The 25,226-nt window shown below is 34.3% G+C and overlaps 1 protein-coding gene across 1 annotated transcript; it reads right to left on the reverse strand.

Moving 5' to 3' along the window:
- Window positions 1-16,424: 16,424 nt before the first annotated feature.
- LOC130975893 (F-box/kelch-repeat protein At3g06240-like) lies at window positions 16,425-17,321 on the reverse strand. Its single transcript, XM_057900611.1, has one exon. The coding sequence runs from the start codon at window positions 17,319-17,321 to the stop codon at window positions 16,425-16,427; it is 897 nt and encodes a 298-aa protein (XP_057756594.1).
- Window positions 17,322-25,226: the final 7,905 nt, after the last annotated feature.

Consider the following 25,226-nt stretch of genomic DNA (forward strand, 5'->3'; position numbering starts at 1 on the left):
TATATATAAATAATCACCACAATTATTATATACAAATTAAATATAGAAAAAAAGAATATATAAATAAAGATCACTAAAAGGGTTATATATATATGTCCAAAAATATAACAAATCATTTTCGATTTTTATGATTACAAAAATGTACCTAAATATACAAACTGATAAAATTTTCTATCGGGATCTAAATGTGTAAATAATAAATTTTTTATTTAAATAAAATAATATCCTATTATTATAACTGACCTGTTCAAGAGGCACCTTTTACAAAACTTCAGTTTACATTGTTTTTGCTTTTTCAGATTCTTACATCTCATAAAATTTTCAGATCTTCCACGACACTGTCATTGAAAATAAAACAAAGACATATATTCCATGAATAAATTAGTGAACCAACAAGCTAATTAAAATCTATAATTAATTATTCTTATCAATTCAGTAAACTTTTTAATTGAAATACTTTCAGGAAGATTACTTTTTGCTTTCAAATTAATTAAAATCATGATCACACTCTAAAAGATAAGCCACAAAGAAATTGAAACAAGTATTATGAAAGAAATTCAAGAAAATTTAAGTACCTGATGGCAAACTTTTTTATCTTCCATTGTAAGGACTTTGAGTAAGGACTAAATTATTGTAAGAACAAGAGCTAAGATATATTTTACTTTGAATATATGTGATCAATTTGACTAGACAATGAGATAAACCCTAGACAAAAAATTTGTGAATTTAACCTATTGATAATTCTATATATTCACTATTAGCACCTTTAATAATGATCCAACGGTGGAGAAAGAGAGATAGGAGTTGTTGCACTGGTATCATTGAATATTTATAGGTATAGAATAAGAATCAATAATCAATATTTTTATATGAAAATATGGAATTTTTTTATAAATGTAATTTTTATGCACGGTATGGAGTATAAAATTGTTTTACACGTATATTTAATTATGTAATGCGATATTAACAAAAATAATTATTTTTTATAAATAATTATTTAAAAAAACGAATATAATTACACGACGATATAAAATATTTTATAGTGTATAAAAATGAAAATTTTTTATTAAAAAAAAGCTATTTCTCTGTAACAGCCCAGACCACCCGCTAGCACAATATTATCCGCTTTGGCACACAAGGCATCACAGTTTTGCTTTTGACGATAAAGATGCTAGCCAAAACTCCCCATACTCACTCGTCAAAATGCGTTATGTTAGGGAGAAGTATCCACACCCTTTATAAGGCATGCTTCGTTCTCCTCCCCAACTGATGTGGGCCTTACAATCCACTAATTGTAATGAAGTTTTGAGCCATCTTTTAATTGGTCAAACCTATTTCACTAAGGCAGATCAAATGATATTGGTATAATAAATGTTATATATAATGCTGAAAAGCTATTTATTGAATAATAACGTTTAGGACACAATAAAAAATTAACTCAAATAATTTAAAATTATTTATTTAATATTAATTAATTATTATTAAAATAATTATATAATTTTAAATATAATAAATACATAATTATAAATATTATATGTATAAATTATAAATATTATATTATATAGGATAATTTTTGATATTATTTTTTTTAATAAGATTTTACAAATTGGATTCGAAATGTATATATTATAGATTATGTTCCTAAAGTTATAAGTCAATTCAAAATTATTTAATATACATTTTTATAGATCACACTAATCGTGTATATAAAAGTTTAAATGAACATGAATATATATAGGTTATTAGATTATAGTCTTATCTATCAATAGTCAATTTTTATAAAATTTGGTATTAATAATTTTTGTAATATAGGTTCTTGTAATTTAATTGTTAGATTAATATAAATTATTTTTTATAAAGAAATATAAGATGTGTAATTTCACTTAAAATAATACTACTGATATATTATTTATTGATCCTAAGTAATACATCGATATATTGGCAAAAAAAGTTTAAATATTAATCAAATGAGCAATGTTAATAAGTTAATATTTTTAGTAAAAAAATATAAGAATTGATTAATGTTAATTTAAATATAAGATAAAAATAAGAAAAAATAAACTTTGATAGATCTCCTCGAATTTTTTTTAATAAATATAAACATAATTAAACCAAAAAAGACATACAATCTAAAAGCATTTAATTATAGCTATATAAATTCAATAAATCGTGAGCATTTATAGCAATAATTAAGCAATTGATTATTGAGTCAAAGGAAAAGAATCTCTGGTCATAAATGATATTGAAAAAAAAATTCAGTTGTGCTAATTAGAGAGTAAATTCTCAAAAGTGGTATTTGAAATTGACATCTTGCGTTAAAATCGTTCCTAAGATTTTAATTGTATCAATTATATTTTTGAGATTAGAAAAATTATATCTCCAGTCCTGATATGTTTTTGTTAACGGTATGTTGATGTAGTTTGATAATGTAGATGTTTAGTTACACATGTCACCTCATGATTTGGCTACGTATAACAGTATGATGATGTGTCAATTAGCGACATGTGACATGTTGATGTGGATGGTTATGCCACGTGTTACAATGTTATTTTGCCATGTGTCGAGTTATGTCACATGTCATAATTTTATTTGTCCACGTGTCATCCACTATGTCATCATTATATATGCACCAAATTGATTCTTTATTTTGCATCAAATGACTCATTTGAGTCACTGAAATTGAATATCATGCACTAAATTAGTCCCTTCATTAGTTTGTTTTTTTTTTATAAATTTAAAATTTTTAATATATTTAAATACACTACTTTTAATTTTATATTTTTACAATTTATTTAAATACAAGTATTTTTATAAAATATTTTAAAAATTTTAGTTTTAATTATACAATTTGTTTTACAATATTTTATTAAAAGAATTATATGAGATATTGATATTAATTTAATAAAGAGTGTAAGTTAAGAGTATAATAATATTTTTTAATACAAACTTTTTTATATTTAACATCTTAATAAATATTTTAAGAATATTTGATAAGACATTGTTAACTAATATAAATTCATTATTCTCATCCGTTTTAAGAATGTTCGATTCCCCATATAATTGACTTCTCACTAAATTAATAAGATAGATTTATATCGTCGATTATAATAATTCATTTTATTTATAACTTAACTAGGCGGCCTTTTTATATATTATACTATTAATTAATATAAGTACTTATTGTAACCATGGCTTGAACAGTATTAAAACATATACAAATAAATACAAGTGGCAATAATAAAATTTTAGATTTAGTTAACATGTGCTCTAATGATACAAGTTAAAATTAATAATTAAAAAATTCATCATAAAAAAATTATATAATAAAAAATAAAATTATAATTAGTGTATAAAAAATATTGAGATTTTAAATTTACAAAAAAAATGAGAACAAACTGATAAATGGATTAATTTGGTGCACGATATTCAATTTTAGAGACTAAAATGAGTTATTTGATGCAAAGTAAGGGGACCAATTTGATGCATATGTAATGATGACATAGTGGATGACACGTGGACAAATAACATTGTGACAAGTGGCATAATCATCTTCATCAGCATGCCACATGTCGCTGACTTACACGTGGTCAAACTATGAGGTGACATGTGTCACCAAAGGTCCACATCATCAAACCATGTCAGCGCGCTGTTAATAGAAAATGGGTAAGGGATTAATATGGTGTAATTTTTTTAATTTCAGGGACATAATTGGTGCAATTAGAATCTCAGAGACAATTTTAGTGCACGATGTAAATCTCAGAAAACACTTTGAAGATTTCCTCTAATTAGAGATGATAAGATGATAAAAAAATACTATATGAACACAAAAAATTAACTATTAAATTAATTATAATATATATTGTACAGGATGTCTCTGGTACGGGTTGAGTGGAGGATCGGGGACCTGCGGGTCGAGACGGATGTCGGACTGTTCGAGCAGAGCGGGGGGAAGGTACTTGCAAAGACACTCCGACGCTCAAGTCAGAATGGATCTAAGAGGTAGAAAGTGTGAGGAATGAATGAGTACCTGGAGGGACTTGGGTCCTCTTATTTATAGATGATGGGTGTTCTTATCTTTATCTTATCTGATTAAGATAAGATGGACGTGTGAATTCAAAAGTTGGTTAGGGCCGATTTTTTGGCCTTTCGGAGTTGGACCCGGGAAGCTGGGTAAGGCGCAGTCCCGGGTTCGGGATCCGTGGCCCGGGTCCGTAACAGTTGCCCTCGCAGTGGGAGAGCGAGCGAGATCGGTCTGTCACTGGGAGACGTTTGTTTTTCGTTTGTGGGCCCAATTTTTCTCGGGTGCCCGTCTGGTTCCTTCAGGATGAGGTCGGTGTCTCGGTTTCGTGTCGTGGAAGGTTCGTCTGACCGTTTAGGCCTGACGTGACTCTTCCGTACCAGTCGCGTCTGTTGCGTTCTTCGAGGCGTTACTTTTTTCGATGGGGGGTATTTATTGCGAGCCGTGTTTTTTCTTTTTTGCCCTTACGTTTGCTTTGCCTTCTAGGGGTATTTTCGTCATTTTGCCTTTTTCAAAAACCGTTTTGGTTTTCCTTTCTTCAGTTCCCTCATTTTGCTTTTACTTCTCTGTTGCTTCTTTTTTCCCATCAGAGCATTTTCCACTCTCCATTTCTCTTTCTGTGGTTTCGACCGATCTTCTTCTGCTTCACTTTCCCTTTCGGGTTTACTTCATTTGGTTTATCAGGTTGGTATTTCTCTGTTTTTTTTTTCTTCTTCTACTCTGTCTTCTGCTGCATTTTTGTTTTGTTTTTGCTAAGTGTAGTTTTAGAGTAGTTTTGTGGTAGATAGTTATGTTGTGTTTCGTAAGGGGGGCGAGTGCCACTGTACAATCTGGTGGTGTGCGGTGTTTGTTTTTGGTTTTCCTCCGCCGTTTTCTGCCGTGAGGTTTGGCTGAAGGTAGTGCTCGTCGATATTTTAGGTATGGCTCGCCGAAGGACGGAGAGGGCTCCGGTGGCCCCGGCGGGGGGTGTCCCTGGTCTTTTTTCCTGGGTCACTAGTGACGTTTGGGGGACGCCGTCGCGGATGACGGAGGCGGACCTCCAACGGCTCCGCGATGAAGGGGCTGTCTGTGGGGGTGGCGATGCTGAACGCCACTATGAGCTTTCCCTTCCTGGGGTTGACGAGAGGGTTTGCTATACCAATCTCGACTCCCCGACTGTGCCGGATTGGATGTGGGTGTATGAGGCGATGTTTACCCGGCTTGGTGTTCGGCTTCCCTTTTCTCCATTTGTCCAGCAATTATTGAACCGGTGTTCCGTGGCGCCGTCCCAGCTACATCCGAATAGCTGGGCGGCGATACGGTCTTTCGAGCTTGTCTGTGATTTTTTAGAGCTGCCTGCCTCAGTAAATGTTTTCCTTTTCCTCTTCTTATGTATTCTTCCGACTAAGGAGGGGAAGCACAAGAAGGGGTATGTGTCTTTCAGAGCTCAGCCCCATCGTCGTGTTTTCGGTTTGTATGAAGATTCCTTTCACGGTTTCAAGAGTGCTTACTTTAAGGTTCGTCCCGCGGGGGGACATCATCCTTTTTGGTTGACGTTGGAGGGTGAACGTCGGTTCCCCACTTACTGGAACTTTAAGGCGGGCCCGTCGGTGTTTACTCGGGTTTCGAAGGAGTTCCTGTCCCCGGAGGAGCGGGATATTGCTCTTGTTCTGTGGCAATTATTTGGGGAGCGTCCTCTTAATCCTCGGGACGTGATGGGTGATCCGGTTGCTTGCCGGTCGTACGTTGGTGTGTGTCTGTTCTTTGGCTTTTATGTTTTGTTTCCCGTTTTCGTAACTTGGGTTTTTGTATTTTTTGTAGTTGAGATGGCTGGTGGCTTGACATCGTTGGCACGTTTGAAGGCGGCGATGGCCCAGGAGGAGGGGTCGTCGTCCCCGGCTACTCCTGCTTCTAACCCCGTTGCGGGGTCGCGGGCCGCTTCTCAGGAGGTGATTTCCTCGGGTGCGCGGATCGGCGCCCAGGTTTCTCCTGGCCCTGCGAACTCACCCGAAGTTGTCGTGGTGACGGCTACTGAGGCTTCTCGGAAGAGACAAAGGCATGGGGAGCCGAGCAGCGAGACCTTTGAGGAGGAGGGTCTTGTGCCCAGTGTGATGGATCGGCGCTTTGATGCCCCGGGATTCATTGATGAACACTTGATGCCTGGTACGGAGCCGTTCTTTGATGGCTGTGATGTCTCTTTCCAGGCCAAGTCGGTGTATCGTGCCCTTCTCCGATCTGCCGTTGTTGTTCGGAAAGCCGAGCCCGTGATGGCTCAGGTTGGTTTGTTAGATAAGAAGCTCCGTCAGTCCCTGGCTGAGGTGGCTAAGCTGAAGGAGGAGCTTGAGGCTGCCAAAGCTGCGAAGGAGAGGGCGGAGAAGTCTTCTGAGGAAGCCGGGGTGGAGATTCTCCGACTTGCCGGTGTTGAGACTTCGCTTCTTTCTCAATTGGCAGAGGAGCGGCAGCAGGCTTCAGATGCGGGTTCTCAATCCGCCGTGCTTCTCGTTGAGTCGAAGGCTCTGAAGGCCGAGGTTGCTACCCTGAAGAGGGAGAAGACGGAGCTGTTGGCTGACGCTAAAGGTGCGATTGCTGCTACCGAGGAGACGATGAAGGCACATGCCTTGGTGCTGGCCCCGGGCGTGGATGTGTCCGTGATGGGAGCGTTCAGGGTCGTTCGTGATGGCCAGATTGTCGACCTCGAGTAGCTTTTTTCTCTGTAATTTTATTTTGAACTTTGTTTGTTTCTGAATATTTTGGATGGCCAAGGGCCGTGACTTTGGGAACCGTTTAATGGTATTTTCGGCCGTCCGGGCCTTTTAGATGATCTGTATTATGGTGTTTTTCGGCCGTTCGGGCCTTTTTATATGATTTGAGCTATTCCGTTTGTTTTTTTGTTTCCTCGGACCGTCGTTTGGTCGGGTTTTTATGGATATCCGTGTGTTGGGCCTGGGGGGTGATCAGTCCTCCAGTCGTGGCCGTGTTTTTGTTCCGTATTTGGGATGTGTAGGAAAGTGGAAATAGCTTTTAATGGAATTTTTATTGAATGGTTGGGCCTCGTTAAAACCCTCCGTTAACGGCGGGAAAGAGTGCCCGAGATTTAAAAATATAAATAAAGGATAAAAAATAGAAAGGAAAACAAGGGGCGACCTATTTTGGTCGGTTTAGGTGTAGTATCGTCGCAAGTTGGCTGCGTTCCAGGTCCTCGGGACTTCGTCGCCGTTGAGCCGTTCGAGTTTGTACGCTCCTTTTTCGAGTACAGCCTTGATTCTGTATGGTCCTTCCCAGTTGGGGGTGAGCTTGCCTTCTCCTGGGGTTGGGGGGCCGATACCGTTTCGTCGTAGGACGAGGTCGTCGGCCGCAAATTCTCGTCGGATAAGGCCGTGATTGTATCTTAGGCTGATTCTTTGTTTGAGTGCTAACTCTTTGACGTGGGCTATGCTTCTTTCTTCGTCAATGAGGTCTCGTTCTGCTTCTTCATCGTTACCTCCGACCGTTTTCCTGGGGCTGGGGTCCCCGATTTCTACTGGGATGACTGCTTCTACGCCGTATGTTAATCGGAAAGGCGTTTCCCCCGTGGTCGTTTGGGGTGTTGTTCGGTACGACCATAGAACTGACCCTAATTCGTCTGCCCATAGTCCTTTGGCTTCGTCGAGCCGTTTCTTGAGTCCTTTAACGATTATTTTGTTTGTGGATTCTACCTGTCCGTTTGTTTGAGGGTGTTCTACTGAGCTGAAGCGATGGGATATGTGTAATCCTTCTAGGAATTTTCGAAATTTTTTGTCGGTAAACTGGGTTCCGTTGTCCGAGATGACGACCTCAGGGATTCCGAATCGGGTGATGATCTGTCGCCAAACGAATTTCCGACACTGTGTCGCCGTTATGGAGGCCAGAGGTTCGGCCTCGGTCCATTTGGTGTAGTAATCTATGGCGACAATGAGATATCTTAGTTGGCCGGGAGCTGTAGGGAAGGGCCCGACGAGGTCGATCCCCCAAGTGCCGAACGGCCGTTCTGCCGATATGGTGTTGAGCTGGTGTGGGGCGGCTTGGTGGATATTGGCGTGTCTTTGGCATTTGTCACAGGTTTTTACTAATTGTATGGAGTCTCGAATGATTGTGAGCCAGAAGTAGCCAGCCCTGACAATTTTTTGGGCTAATGTTTTGCCTCCGACGTGGTGACCGCAACAGCCTTCATGGATTTCGCGGAGTATGTACTCCGTGTCCCCGAGTTCGACACATTTGAGTAGGGGTTGTGAGAATCCACGTTTGTATAGTTGTCCTGCTACGATGGTGTAGTTGGCGGCTTCCCTTTTTATTCGCTTTTCCTCCTTCGGATCTAGCGGTAGAGTTCCGTCGAGGAGGTATTGTAGGATAGGGTACGTCCAGGACTCCCGGTCTGAGGACGTCAGATGAGCGTTGATTGTTGTTGACACAGAAGGCGACCTAACGACCTCCTGAATTAACGATTTGTTACCGTGTCCCGGTTTGGTACTGGCTAGCTTGGAAAGTAGGTCTGCCCTGGTGTTTTGTTCCCTGGGGACGTGCTGTATGGTAATGCTTTCGAACCCTTCTTTTAGTTTGTTTACCTTGGTGAGGTATTGTTGGAGCAGGGGATCTCGTGCCTGGTAGCTTCCGTTGATTTGGGAACTGACTACCTGGGAATCGGTATTTACCTCTAGGGCTTTTGCACCGACTTCTCATGCTAGGGCCAGACCTGTCAGGAGGGCTTCGTATTCTGCTTGGTTATTTGATACTGGAAATTCGTATCACACTGATTGTTTAATTGTGATCCTGTTTTGGTTTTCGAGTATGATTCCGGCGCCTCCGTGAGTGGAGTTTGACGAGCCGTCGACGTGTAATTTCCATGGTTCGGGGGTGAGTTTTCCCGGAGTCATTTCGGCGATGAAATCAGTCAAGGCTTGTGCTTTGATAGCATTCCGGGTTTCGAATTTGATCTGGAATTGGGATAACTCGATGGACCACGTTAGCATTCTTCCTGCTAGGTCGGGTTTCTGTAATACTTGCTTGACCGCCTGGTCGGTTCGGACCGACACGGGGTGAGCTTGGAAATATTGTTGCAGGCGCCGGGAGGCTGTAAGGAGTGCGAAAGCTAGCTTTTCTAGGCGTGAATAGCGAGTTTCCGCGTCCTGTAAGACTTTGCTTATGAAGTATACGGGTTTTTGCTCCTTTTTCTCGTCTTCACGGATGAGAGCTGCTGCGAGTGCCTCTTCCGTTATGGAGAGGTATAGGTAGAGTGTTTCCCCTATTTGGGGTTTGGCGAGGATTGGTGGTTCCGATAGGACCCTCTTGAAGTTTTGGAATGCTTCTTCGCACTCTGTCTCCCATTTAAAAGGGGTCCCTTTTTTCATTAGTTTGAAGAAAGGGATCGCTTTTTGGGCCGATGCACCGAGAAAACGTGATAACACGGTCAGTCGGCCGGTGAGCTTTTGGATGTCTTTAAGGTTTTTGGGGCTTGTCATCTCGAGGACGGCACGACATTTCTCCGGGTTTGCTTCAACTCCGCGTTGTGTAATCATGAAGCCAAGGAACTTTCCTGCCTCCATTCCGAAGGCGCATTTTGCCGGGTTAAGCCGCATTTGGTGCTCTCGTAGGGTGTTCATTATGACCTTGAGGTCGTTGATTAGTTGTTCACTGGATTCAGTCTTGGCGAGCATATCGTCTATGTAGACTTCTAACTTATTTCCGGTCAGGTCCCAAAAGATCTTGTTAACAAGTCTTTGATAGGTGGCTCCAGCATTTTTTAAGCCGAAGGGCATCACTGTGTAACAGTATGTTCCGTCTGGGGTGATAAACGCAATTTTTTCTTCGTTTGGTCGGTGCATTGGGATCTGGTTGTAGCCGGAATATGCGTCCATGAAGCTGAGGTATCGGTGGCCGGATGCTGCGTCTACTAATCCGTCGATGTTTGGTAGGGGGAAGGCGTCCTTCGGGCAAGCTTGGTTGAGGTCCGTGTAGTCGACGCACATTCGCCATTTCCCGTTAGCTTTCTTTACTAGTACGACGTTGGCTAGCCAGGTCGTGTAAGGGAGTTCCCGGATGAAGTTGGCTTCGAGTAGGGCTTTGACTTGATTTTTGACTTCGGCGGCACGGTCTGGTGACATTTTCCGTCTCCTTTGTGCCACTGGCTTAGCTTGGGGGTCCACGGCTAGATGGTGGGATATTAGGTCGGGGTTTATTCCCGGCATATCGGCTGGTGTAAATGCGAACAGGTCTCTGTTCTGTTTTAGGAGTTGGGAGAGCTCTCCTTTGAGATCGTACGGGAGGTTTCGATTAATGAAGGTGTATTCCTCTTTGGTTGGCCCTATTTTTAGCTTTTCCATGTCTCCTTCTGGTTCTGGCCTAGGTTGGCCGTCTTGTCGTGCATCTAGGTTGGCTAGGAATATTCCGGCCGCATCTCGGGATTTTTTCCTTAGGGCTAGGCTGGTGTTGTCACATTCGGCTGCGACCTCTCGGTCTCTGTGAACGGTACCGACGGAGCCGTCGTCGGTTCTGAACTTCATGAGGAGGTATTTGGTGAAGATGACTGCAGAGAAGTCATTGATTGTTTTTCTTCCAAGAATCACATTATAGGCTGTGGAGTCTTTTAGGACTACGAATTCAGATAGGATTGTCTTCTTCTGATTGCTTGTTCCTATAGTGATGGGGAGGGTAATTGAGCCATCTGGTTTGAGAAAGTTGTCCCCGAGTACCGTGACGCCGTGGCGGTGTGTTTGGAGGTTGTTGTTGCGGAGCCCGAGCTTGTCGAAGGCTCATCGGAAAAGGATGTTGGAGTCTGCGCCGGTGTCTACCAGTATCCTTCGTACTAGTCCTGTTCCGATTCTGGCTGAGATGACGAAGGGGGCGTCTTCGGCCGAGGTGCCGTGTTGGCAATCCTCTGGTAAGAATGTTATCGTATTGTCGGTCGTGGCGATTGGGGCTTGGTTTCTGACGGCCATTACCTTGAGATCTTTTTTCATTGTTAGTTTTGACTTGCTTGACACGTCCTTGCCCGTGATGACGTTCACTATGATGGTCGGGTCTTCCTCCGGGCTCTCCCTGGGGGGTAGCTTTTGAGTTCTCGGGTTACGCCCTTCTCTTTCCGGCGACTTGTCTCTCTCCGCGCGTCTTGGTTCTCTGATGATTTTGGCAAATTCCGGGAGTTTGCCGTCTCGTATGGCCTGTTCAAGAGCGTCTTTAAGGTCGAAACAATCTTGTGTTTTGTGGCCATAACCTCGGTGGTAGTCACAGTAGAGGGTTTTGTTGCCTCCCGTCCTTTCTTTGAGTTGTCGGGCTCTTGGGATGATGCCTCGATCTGCTATTTGATGGTATATCTCCGTAATTGGTGCTGTTAGGGGCGTGTAATTAGAGAATTTGCCTATTCTCGGTGGTCGGTTGGCCGACCTGGGGTGGTCCCGTTGATTCTCTTTAGGTGTTGGGTTATGACGGGGAGCCGAATTGCCGTGTTGGGTGGTGGCGTGCTGCCGCTTGTTGGCAGCGACGACCTGGCTGACCTCTTCGTCGTTGATGTAGTCTTTGGCGACGTTCTGGATTTCGTGCATGGTCCATACCGGTTTAGTAGTGAGGTGCTTGCGAAAATCTTCATTCATGAGCCCGTTAGTCAGGCAAAGGCTTGCAACGGAATCCGTGAGTCCGTCGACCGTTAGGCATTCATTGTTGAAGCGGTCGAGGTATTTCCTTGTGGATTCTTCTTGCTTTTGTGTAACCCCTAACAGGCTGATGGGGTGTTTGGCTTTGGTGATTCTGGTCATGAACTGGGCCATGAATTTTCGTGCTATGTCGTGGAAGCTGGCTATGGATCCGTTCGGGAGGGCGTTGAACCATTTGATCGCCGGTCCGGCAAGGGTTACCGGGAAGGCTATGCACCGGACTGCGTCGGCCGCTCCTTCTAAGTTCATTCTGGCCTCGAAGGCCGTTAGGTGTTCCTGAGGGTCCTTGGTTCCATCATACTTCATGTCGGTGGGTTTGTCGAAATCTTTGGGAAGTTTCGCTCTTAAGATTCTTTCTGTGAAGGGTGTAGCTCCCATTATGGTGTGGTTGTTTCTCGTGCGTTTGGTGTTTCGGTATCTCCGATCCTCGTCCGAATCGTTTTGACGACTTAGATCGCGGAAAGCGCTGCGGTGGTGTTTCTTGTTGTATCGCCGTTCGGGCGATTTCTCGTATCGGTGGTTGCGTGAGACGCTGCGACCATCTCTCCTATCGTGTTGTCGGGTTGGCGACCTGCCGCGGTGGGATCTTGACCTGGAAGTCGCCTGACTCCCGTGTTCATTGTTGTGTTTTTCTCTGTTGGTCAGTTTGCCTTCAAGTTCCTGGACCCGGAGGCAGAGATCCTGGATGATCTGTGCCGCTTTGTCCCTGGCTTTCTCAGGATGTCGCGGGTCCGTGACGGCATGTTCGTTTGTGTGGTGGATAGTACTTGCTATTCTTGCTTGGTTTGTGACTTCCTGGTGTTCTGAGGCCGGACGACGCGGTTGGGAGTCATCCTGGCTTGAAGGGTTTTCCTCCAGGACGCCCTCCATCCGGTTCGACTATCGCAAATTCCCACAGACGGCGCCAATGTACAGGATGTCTCTGGTACGGGTTGAGTGGAGGATCGGGGACCTGCGGGTCGAGACGGATGTCGAACTGTTCGAGCAGAGCGGGGGGAAGGTACCTGCAAAGACACTCCGACGCTCAAGTCAGAATGGATCTAAGAGGTAGAAAGTGTGAGGAATGAATGAGTACCTGGAGGGACTTGGGTCCTCTTATTTATAGATGATGGGTGTTCTTATCTTTATCTTATCTGATTAAGATAAGATGGACGTGTGAACTCAAAAGTTGGTTAGGGCCGATTTTTGGGCCTTTCGGAGTTGGACCCGGGAAGCCGGATAAAGCGCAGTCCCGGGTTCGGGATCCGTGGCCCGAGTCCGTAACATATATATATATATAACTCATTTTTAATGTGTGTATTTTATAGTTTAATTTATATTTTATACAAATAGTGAGTTAGTGACTAATTTTTTATATATATCTAACATAATTATAATATAATAAAGCAAGAATTAGAAATAACTCTCATTTTTTATTTTACATCTTGAAATTTCTTTACATCTCTATTTTCGTGATAGAGAAATATTTCTCTTCATCAAAGGAATATAGTCTCACAAAATACCCTTGAGAATTATTCAATTCAATAAAAACTATGTTAATTTTAGTATATTAAGATAAAATAATATTAATATATCATATAATAAAATAATAAACTTCAATTTAATTCAAATATTAAATAAAACATGTAATAGAATTTTAAAAATAAAAATATTATAAATATTGAACAATTTCTATTTAAAATATTTTTAATTTTCAAATATTAGTATTTTTGCTATAAAAATTATTACTATTATTTAGTCCTTATTACGCGATAATTGTTTTCTTTTAGGGAATTTCCATGAAAAAAAAAATAGATACAGTCCTCATCTTAATTTTTAAAATTGAAAAAATTAGAGCGTAATTTATTATTTTTAGTCATTATTTTTGCCCTCGAATATTCCTATAGATTACGGATTTCTCTATTGCTATTCCTTATGAGCAATTGCTTTAAAGATTGTAGTTAAAAATATCATAAGCAAAAAATATATATATTGAAAAAATAAGACTTTTATATTTTTAATGTATTCAATATATAAAAAATTTTAGAAAGTTGTGACTATCATCTTTTTAACATATATTTTTATACTTTTTAGCTAAATTCATAAAAAAAATTATAGATTTATTTTTTCTCACCAAGGGAAGTAAAATTTGGAATTGTATTCGGAGAGAGATGTGGTCATGATTCATGAGAGTCAAACGAATTTGGAGTTTTAAACAATGGAAATATATTTGTTCATGATTATATATTTAGTATTTTCTTTTGTATAAATAAAAAAATATTTTATTTATCTTTATGTCTAACTAACCTATAGAGTATATACCATTTTAATTAATAATGTATCACGTTTTGATTGCTCCGATAATCTTTGCTTAAGAATTTGTGACGTATCTCGAATTTATTTGATTTTTTTCTTCATCAACGTTCAACATGCTAAACATACTCCAAACGTATATTTTTCAAAATTACTATTCTACTTGTTTTAATATTTATTTTAAAAAACCGTTAAAAAAATATATATGATGACTAATTTATTTTCCATCGATTTTACCCTTTTTCATATTCTTTTTCTTCTTTAAAGAATCATTCTTTTATAAAATCTCAGATATAAAGAACTAGAGTGTGTTTGCACTTTGCAGTGAATTTTGGATCAGCTTTGAAGGAAAAATCAATCCGATTCTAAATATATAATGTATTGCACTTTGAATTGGATCCGTTTGAATTTTTAAATTTGATCTAAATTATTACGGTTTGAATTGGTTCAGTTCATTCGATTTTCGAAAAATAAAAGTTTAAAATTTTATTATTAAAAAATAAAAGTAACTTTAATTAAATTGGTTAAACAAATAAATTTATTTTATGTTCACCAAATGCTTATTAAATAATAACATGAATAAAATAAATATATAACAAATCAAACATATTATATGTGCAATTTAAATTTAGTAAATAAATAATAATAATAAATCATATTTTATGGTTTGGATTAGATTGGACCGATTTTGAGAAGTATATCTAAAATTCGATTCAGTCCATACAATTTATCAAAAATAAAATTCAACCTAATCTAAATTAATGCAGTTTAAATCTATTAGATTAGGTGATCGATTTTGTTTTAAATTGATTTGAATTTGAATACCCCTATAAACAAACATTCCTACTATTGACTTTGAAACTGCTTGCAAGATTTGTTCATTCAACAAGATCTATAAGTACAAAACACCTTTGTCTCTTGTTCATAATTTCATTTTTCTATTACCCACCAATTTAAATAGTTTTTTTTTTAATTAGGATTTAGTTTTAAAATTGAAAACAAGATCTGTTATATATAATAGTAATAGTTTTTTTTTTATCCAAAAAAGGTGTGTATCTCTTGCTTGTAAGATGTAATTTTTTTTTAAATTTTGGAACTCAATTATGCTATTGATGTTCTTGACATGGATTTTTTTATGCTTTCTTTTATTTTACACGTATTATTTTGCTACTTCAATATTATAGATATAAAATTTGAGAATCAATGGAAATTTGCAGAGATAAAGATATCACTAAATTAGTAATATAAATTGCTTTGCAAAATAGAGATTAATATAAGATTGAGTTTATAAACTTTAAAAGTGTTATATAATATTCGAGACTTAATTAGAGATCAAATAATTTATTATATGCAACATAATTAGTTGTGCAGTTGTGTATTTATGTTTTATGTAAGTTATAATAATTATATTTTTTTAAAAAAATTAATTTTAATATTATTATCAAATTTGTACTCCAAATAAATGAAAATAACTTTTATCTTAATTTTCATCAATATGCATACACTATGTTCACATGTCATTTTATATACATGTGCCAACTACTATAATCATGCACAAAAAGTTTAATCTTCTGATCACCTTATCATACATGTGAATTTCCACAGCACATAATATTATTTATCTTTTACTTTCTATAGTTTGTATATGAATAAATAGTTAAATTAATCCTTCAAAAATTAAAAAAATTTTAATTTAATTTTTAAATTTTTTTTTAATTAAATTTATCACCGAAAGATTTTAGTTTAGTCACATAATTTTCTAAGAAAACGTGACTAAACTAAAATCTTTTAGAATAAATTTAATTAAAAAAATATTTCTAACGTAATCTTTAGAATCAATTTAACTATTTACTCGTTCCTATATATTTAAATTTAAAAATTGTATATAAGAATATTTATTCTTCACAGAAGTGATATAAATAATGATACAAATTTTGTCCCTTTTAATAATGATAAAAAGTATTTAAACACAAATTATATTGATGTGAATCTAACTTCGATCAAAATTAATTTTATAAGAGTACATTTATATCATCATTTGTTTGATGACATTAATTCTAACACACACTATTTAAAGATAGGTGAAGACTCGAACGTAGTTGCAGTAAAATCCTCTGTGCTCCTTCTTCTTTTTCCTTGTTTCACTTCATTGTGATCCTCTTCTAGCTGACCTGCAGAGAAGCTCAATCCATGATAAAAAGCCCTTACATTCTTTTTTTTCCTTTTTTTTAGGGGAGAAAATCCCTCGTCACATTCATAGTAGACATTCTAAGAAATCACTCACAGCAAACTCATCCTTCTTTAATCCCAAACAAGATCCATTTTCTAATGTAATGCATCACACCAAGACATCAATTAACTTACAACTTTGATGCATAACGCAACTCTTCCATCACATTAAATTATATGCCAGCGATAAAATGATGCAAATTAAATTAAGTACAAACAATGAGAGAATAGTTATTACTTATTATTTACATACCTAATTCTCTCTTCTTTTTCTTCTTCTCCTCAGAGTCACTAGGAAGTGGCATGAAACTCTGTGTATACATAATGCTCTTATGATCATCATAAGTATGATAACCAACGTGCACTCTTGATGCATAGGACAACTCTCTTTCAACATTGGCTCTCGCTTTCATGAGACTGCTGTTACCGCTCAATCCAACAAGATTACCATCACTGGAGACGCAAAGAGGCTGAAATAAACCTTTTGGATTCTTATACAGAGTCCAAGATGTATGCACTTTGTATTCTTCCATGATCCATATCTTACCATGGATGCTGCTTTTCACTGTGAAATACAAGGCTAGACACCCTCCCAAGACTATCATCTTTGCATGGTAAGAAATCACCTCCTTTTCTGGCTTATATATCACTGAAAATCTCTTTTTTGTGATATCAAAGACAAGAATTTTATCATCATTGATATCTTCAGGCAACCAATGAAGAGCCCCATTGAAGAACAACCCAGGATCTCGCCTCCTAGTGGTGTTGTTGGGAAGTGCAACATCAAAGCTCTTCCATGAACTGCTTCTCAGTGAATAGAAATCAAAGTGGTTCTCCTCTCTCTTATCCTTCCAAGCTGCAATTACCAAGTAGTCATCTTTTGATTCATCGTACCCAAACCCAGAAAGAAGAGTTATCCGAAGAGGCTTTAAACAATTCCAAGTCTTCTCGAGAGGATAAGAATTCCTAACAATGTGACGATAATACGAAAACGCTTTGTAGGAACCGGTTGTTGGGTTCCATACGGTAAGCGAATAAGGCTCTCTATGTAAACAAACCAAGCCATTGCAGGAACCGATTACATGAACCCTAGGATGAATTTTCCTCTTCATAGGAGAGAATGGGAGAGATATGAATCCCATGGCTGAATCAGAATTGAGGTGGAAGACTGAGTCAAGGTCCACGATTTCAGCGTATGCATGGAAATCCAGTACGAAGAGGCATCTGCTGGCGGGAAAGCGAGAGTTTTGAAAATGAAATTTTGCGAAGGAGCGATGGTAGATGATACTTTGCCATTGCTTGGAAACGCAGCTGAGATTCCCAAGTTGTTTGATCGAAAGCCTCAGGAGAATTTCTCGAATCAACTCCATCGGAAGGTCATTGAAGCCATTACTGCTGTGGTCTTGATTTTCGGAGCAGTTCTCCGTGTCCTTCCTCTTCGCCATGGTAATTGCTTGAGTCACACGACTATAACGCAGTTTCAGCTTCTTAGTTTTGACTTTTGACTTTTCAGTGTTTCAGTTTAAGCAGCTTTATATAAGGTAGGTTTAGTTAAAGTAGGTTTAGTTACAAAGTTCCAAGATTTGATATTTGAAATTCAAAATAATGGATTTGATCCCTTTTAACTTTTTTTTTTATTAATTAAAAATATCAAGATTATTGTATTTGATCTTGACTAAACAAAATTTGAAAACCTATTTTTGTTTTTTCTATTTACTTTCATAATCCATATAATCCATGAAAAATGCTAATGTGCTTTAATTCGAATGGCTTAAGAATTCTAAAGGTTGATTTATTAAAGTTTTTATTTTTTAAAATCAATTTATTAAAGTCAGATTTTAAAAGATCATTTTTTAAAAATTATAACACTTATTTTAAATGCACCGTCAATTTAAATTAATTTTACATATACATTCAATCATATAACTAATTATTTTTTTACTTTAACCATAAATCTATTATCTATCTATTATCTATTATATCTATTATCTATTATCTATTATATCTTTTAAATTTTACAACTAAAATGTGTTACATATCACTTTCTCATTTAAATTGGAATATAATTTTTTCCTCCAAAATTAAAGAATTTTTCCCTCCTCCTTGCTAATTTTACAACTAAAATGTGCCACATGTCACTTTCTCATTGTAATTAAAATTAAATCTTTCCCTCCAAAATTAAAAAATTCTTCCCTCTTACCTACTAATTTTACAACTAAAATGTATCATATGTCACTCCATCATTGCAATTGAAATTAAATATTTTCCTCCAAAAGTTAAAGAATTCTCCCCTCATCCCTCTTCTTTTCTCTATCTCTTTCATTCCTTCAACCACTCTATCTCTTTTTTATATCATTATTAATATCAATGACTAATTACTAATTTGACAATCAAAATATATAACATAACATTCTTTAATTGTATTAAAATTAAAATCAAAATATTGAAATTGAAATATACATATATATATATATATATATATTATGTATCATATATTACTGTACTATCTAATTTAATAACCAAATGTGTCGCATGACACTCTTATTAAAATTGATAAAAAATATTTTTCTCCAAAATTAATAAATTCTCTTTTTAAATTATCTTATTTACTTCTCTCTATTTTTTCTATTTTTCTCTACCATTTTTAATCTATATGTAATATTGTAATTTATATTTTATATTAGTAATTTGACAAATCAAAATATGTCATCCAAAATTATCAAATTCTCACTCTCACTCTCATTATTCATCTTTATCTTTCTCTCTCTTTTCTCTCATTCTCTGTTTTTTTACCTTTCTATTCTACAGAAAATAAAACTAACCAAAAACTATAATTCAAATAAAAAATATTATTATTATTATATACATATTTTTTAATTTTTTATTTAGTTTTAAATTTTTACCGCTTATCTTTTTAATCTATATTTTTATTTCTCTTCTTTCAAATATTTATTACATATAATTTGGAGAGAATACTAATGTTATAATTAAAAGTTAAAATCAAGATTCAATTGTTTTAAAAAAATTAATGTTGAGTTAATTTTATAAACTATCAGTATAATTTTTATGCTAATATCTAATTATATTTTTATATACATAGAGAAAAAATATTACTTTTAAATAGCAAGTATAAAAATTAATTATTTCTATTTGTGCAATAGACTTAACACCTAATTAAATATAAAAGTATACACGTTAAAATATTTCAAATTTTAGATAACAAATATTAAAATTAATTATTAATAAAAAATTAGACTTTTTCAAATAAAAATAATAACTAAAAATATTATTATTTGATTTTTTATCTACAGAGATATTGGTCTTGTTAGCCAAAGACTTTTGTCAACCTACAACTTTTTTTGGTAAAGCGTAGTTTAATTTTATAAATATTTTTTGTCATGCATAATCTATATACTATCACAACAAAGTGGATTATAGCTTTAAAAAATTTATATTCCCATAATGTTATTACGGATAAAAATACTATTAATAATCTAAAAAATAGATAAAATTAAAAGAATTTATAAAAGGTTTTATACGGTTAAATATTAATATATTAAAATTAAGTTTTAAACATAAATATAAGAGAAAATAACAAATAGGTTCTTGACATTTTTTTTGCGGATATTTTAGTTCCCAAAAATTGAAAAATACATTCATATCCTCTTTTAAAACGTAGACAAATTTACCCCTTCGTTAAAGTAACTCCGTTGGACCCAACAAAAAAGTCTGACTGACTTCCGTAGGGCTGAAAAAAGTGCATTATAAAATGTATTCATTTGTATTTTCTTTTTTTAATTTTTAATATACCTTAATCTTATATGAAAAAGTATATAACTTTTTAATTTTATGTGATTTTTTTATTATTATTTATTATTTGTATTATTTGTTTAGAATATTGGATATAATTTATTTTTAAGTTTTTATATATGTGATTCTTTTAGATACACTTTATCTTAAATTTGTTATAAAATTAAATTTTGAATTATTATAATGTAAATAATTAAAATTTAAATTAAAAAATAATATACTAATTTAAAATATAAATAATATTTTTATACTAAATGTTAAAATTTTTCAATAAACATTTAAAATTCGTTTAAAAACTGATGCACTTTCAAACAGAATTTATAAATGATGTTATTTTCGTCCCAAATTTGTGAGAAAAAATTTTAGCTATTTCGAAGGGTTAGTTATAGTAAAAGTATTTGAGCTAATTATAAACAAATTTGAGATAGAATTAACATTTTTCAAAATGCGTCCTAAATCCGTCTGAAATTATTGCACATCTTGAGATGGAATATGGATGAATTATAGTTTTTGTCCAAAATGTATTGCTAATCTGTATGAAAATTTTGGTGCCATCTAAAAAAAAATTGGCGCCATTGGGACAAAATTTAGACAAATTTAAGACAGAATATATTATTCCAATGTCTCCACTAAAAATTGTTCAATATTTATCTCAAATTTATTCGAAATGAAAAAGTCATTCAGACGGAATAAATTTCGTTTAAAATTTTCGTCTGAAAAAATCCTATTTCTAGTAGTACAAATACAAGCCACCAAATTTTTCTCATTCTGTCATAATCTAGCTCCTTAAAATAGTTTTTCAGATAAAATACATCTAACTTATCCACCTCAAGATCACCTAAACAGCTTTTATTATTAGGATAGTAATCTACTTTTTTTGTCAACATCCTTTTCAAAAATTTTTCCATAATGAAACATAATATCCAAAACTTCATCCATCTGCAACATTTTTAAATAAACTAATTAAAAACATGCAATACTAACAGTGTATCACAACTCCACATGAATAATATTAATGGAAAAATATCATAACAAAATACCATCCTAACATAGTAACCACAAAAAATCTAACAGCATAATAATCTCAAAAAATAACAAATACAAATGAAATCACATAAAAAAATAACTCAAATGAGAAATGATCAATGACTATCCATATTTTTTTTCCGTCGGTAACAATATTACTAACCTCGTTTATACTCATGATGCTGGTACCCTCTACTTCAGCAGCTTTTTATGGTTGGCGACCTTTCTTCTTGTGCTAACAAACTCAGAAAATTGTTAATGTGAAGTGCCCTACCGTCACAACATTTTCTGAGGAGGAGATAAAATGGTTTAAGAAAAAAAAAGAGTTGTAAATGATCATTCTTATCCAAGAAACCTTTCAATATTCCCTGCATAATAATACAATGCCCTTTTTTTTCATTTCGCGCCTACAAACAAAACAATGTCGTTTTAGACGTCCTACGTGATAGTGACAGTGCTAGGTCAGCGTTTCGCTTGTGACTCACATCGGAATTAGGCAAAGGGATTTGTATATAGTCTGAAACTTAAAGGGGAGAATACATTTAGTGCAATTAAGTACTTGTTTGGATACTATTATTTTGATTAAAAAAAATCTTTTTTCAATGAAAAAATCTTTTTTATTTTTTAGTATGTTTGATAAATTTCTAACAGTAAAAGTAAAAGTATTAAAAAAATAAAAAATATCTTTTCTTTGAAAAAATTTTAATTTACATTTTAAAAAAATATATATATATTTTTCACATAATAAATGAAAAAAAATACTTTTATTTTATTTTATTCAAACATAAATTTTTTTTTTACCTAGAATATACAAATATAAAATCATTGTTGCTTTTGTAAAAATCTTTTAAAAAATAAAAGATATTTTTCAAAAATAACATCTAAACAAATCCTAAAAAAGGAAAAACAACCTTAGTATATACAGGCCGAATCTAAAAGATCACCTTAAAAATTTACCCTAATTTTGTAAATTGTATAATTTTGGGTTATAATAGTAAAGAGTAAATGGAAAAAAAATTCGACGTCAGACTCTCATATCCCCTATATATTGTTGCATATAACTATGTTGGAAACTCAAGGACATATAGACAATTAAAATCGTGCAAGTCATGTATTACATGCAGTATCTTTTGTGAATATGCAATAATAGTACTACTAATAGTTCTTAAGTCTGCTTTAATTTTCTTTCTCTTCTGCTATACGTGCATGATGAATGTAGCCTTCCGATTTTCATTTTGCATTGAGATCTCTATTATTAAGTCAATACATATATTATGACACAATGATTGGTATATATGCTGTGTAGAACCATGTATATATTATATAATATCATGTTACTTTTATCTCCGCGCTTTTTCGGTCTAGAATCTTTTAGAGAGTATGGAAATTTTGTTATAGAACACCAAAGTTTTTACACCTTTTGTATATAGTATAGAAAAAATTTTAAGTATATCGGGAATATTGGTGTTTCAGTTGTTTTAACAGTTGATTTTAATTAATATATATTATATATATTTTTTATAATTATGATCAACAGTTAAAACAATTAGAACACCGATGTTTTCGGTATACTTAAAACTCTTCTTATAGTATATAAACTTATGAATATAGTATAGTACAAAATTTTTTTCATATAACACACAAATAAGGAGAAGGCGGTGGTGGCAGCGATGACAGAGACAGCGGCAGCTAGAATGACAACAACGCTAAAGAAAGAAACGCGCAGAAGGAGATGACGAATGAGAAGGAGGAGGAAGAAGAATAAAAATAAGCAACAACAATAGAAAAATGCTATGTATCTTTTAAAATTAAGCCTTACTCAACTTTTAAATTCAAATAATATTATTTAATTAAATTTTAGTTAAAATACATTCTTAGTTTGTAACTAAACATGTTGGTAATTAAAATTAATTTAAATTTTAAATATTATAATTTTTTTAACTTCTTACCTACTTCATAAAGTAGTTATTTTATCAATTTTTTATTTATTTGCACGTTTTTCTCTCTCTCTGGTCCACGTTCTTTTTTTCTTCTCTCTCTCTCTCGTTGTTCACAAAAAATTTCATAGAAAAAAATTACTCCTCTACAAATAAATTTACTATTTCATATTTATTATTATTATTACTATTAGATGAGTCGTGCTATTTTGTTCCTATTTCGAGTGATTTGCATGCTAACTCAAAACTCATTCATCATCATTGTCCAATGAAATTTTAATAAGATTATATCAACATTTGAATTAATCAATAAATGAATTATCAGTCTATACATCAATATTCTTTTCTTCTTCTCTACTTTCTTTTTTCTTTCTTTCTCTTATTTTTTAATCTTTATCCCTAGAATGATTAGAAATGACCACAACATAAAATAATTAGACCGAATTAAAGATAAATAAAAGAGCAATTGCAGGTATTCGGAAGAAAAAAAAGATAACAAATAAAAAATTGATAAAGGTTTATAGTTTTCAACCATTTTTTATTATTAGTTGGATTTTTTCATTACTTATTTGAATATTAACGCTTTTAAAATTATTAAAATGTATGTTCGTAAAAATTAATCTTTTTCAATTGTAACATATCTAAAATGATTAAGTTATACAGAAAATATTTTTGAAACACATCCAAAATTATAAATCTAAAATTTAAATTTAAATATTAAAAATAAAATTAATTTTTTATATCTTATTCGATAAAAAACTCATATAATATTTCTCTTTTTTTAATAGTTAGATTTTTTCGTTACTTATTTGAATATTAATGCTTTTAAAAGTATTAAAATATATGTTTGTAAAAATTTGTTTTTGTTTTCAATTGTAACACATCTAAAATTATTAAGTGATACATAAAATATTTCTGAAACATATCCAAAATCATAAATTAAAAATTTAAATTTAAACGTTAAATATAAAATTAATTTTTTTTATATCTTATTTGATAAAAATTCATCGAATATTTCCCATTTTTTATTATTTGTTGAATTTTATCGTTACTTATTTGAACATTAATGCCTTTAAAATTATTAAAATGTATGTTTGTAAAAATTGGTTATTTTTTCATTTATTACACATTTAAAATTATTGACTTATATACAAAATATGTTTAAAATACATCCAAAATCATAAATCTAAAATTTAAATTTAAACGTTAAAAATAAAACTAATTTTTTTATATTTTATTCGATAAAAACACATCTAATATTTCTTATTTTTTATTAATGTTTTCAAAATTATTAAAATGAATAATTAAGTTAAATTTTTTAGATCTTATTTAATAAAAGTATATCTAACATATTAGTTCAAAATATGATCTCTTTTGGGAACTTTAGATGTGTGGATTAATAATTAAAACCCTTAAGATTTATTTTTTGAATTTTAAAATTAAAATCTTCAATTTTATTGAATTTAATTTTTGAATATGTATTTAAATGATAACCTGTTAATAATTAAAAATGCTAAAACTGAAACAAAAATTTTAAATTTTAAATTTTAAATTTCAGTTTTATTTAGTTTGTATTTTGGATGTGTATTTAATTTTAAAAAGACACTAATAAATTTATTTAGATGTATTTGTTTTAATTTTTTAAATTATTGTAATAAAAAACTGATTAAATGATCACTTTTAAAGGATACTGTTACGGTGGGTAATCGGAGATAAATAAGATGGATGGCGTTGGGTGGCCCAAATGTATGAAGGAGGAGGACTCCGGATGGATCTGCAACTCGGGAGGCTCCGTCCGACTTGTGCTCGTGAGTGAATGGGGGGTGGTACCTGCAAAGACACTCCGATGCCTAAGTTAGCAAGAGTGTGAGCAGGTCTAGAGAGTATTGGGCTTAGAGATACCTGAGGGGTGTCAGTGTATTTATAGTGGTGAGCCAATAACCACCGTTGGAGTAGTGCCGTATCTTTAGGGTGTTAACCGCCCCCATTATCTTGGGGAGGTTAAGATATGGCTTTATGAAGCGGTTAGAGAGATTTTAGGGGCGGTTACTCATTTGAATGAGTGTTTATCTGCCAGCTAATCTCATATCCGACTTCTTCAGACCAAGTCGTGGTTGACACCGACTTCTTAAGTGGAGGGCGGTGCTTAGGTAGGCTTAATCCTTCGGATTAGGCCTTTTATTTGGACCTGGGCCTTTGATATTGGGCCAGGGTATGAACAGTGCCCCTACTTGAGCCCAAAATCTCTTTTAGAGCTTGGGTTCAAGTATTTAA

This window comes from Arachis stenosperma, chromosome 4, assembly GCF_014773155.1.
Source record: "Arachis stenosperma cultivar V10309 chromosome 4, arast.V10309.gnm1.PFL2, whole genome shotgun sequence".
Taxonomy (NCBI): Eukaryota; Viridiplantae; Streptophyta; class Magnoliopsida; order Fabales; family Fabaceae; genus Arachis; species Arachis stenosperma.

What these genes read in the sequence shown, in the direction of transcription:
- LOC130975893 (XM_057900611.1), bottom strand. Translation starts at nt 17,321, where the DNA reads ATGGGATTCATATCTCTCCCATTCTCTCCTATGAAGAGGAAAATTCAT.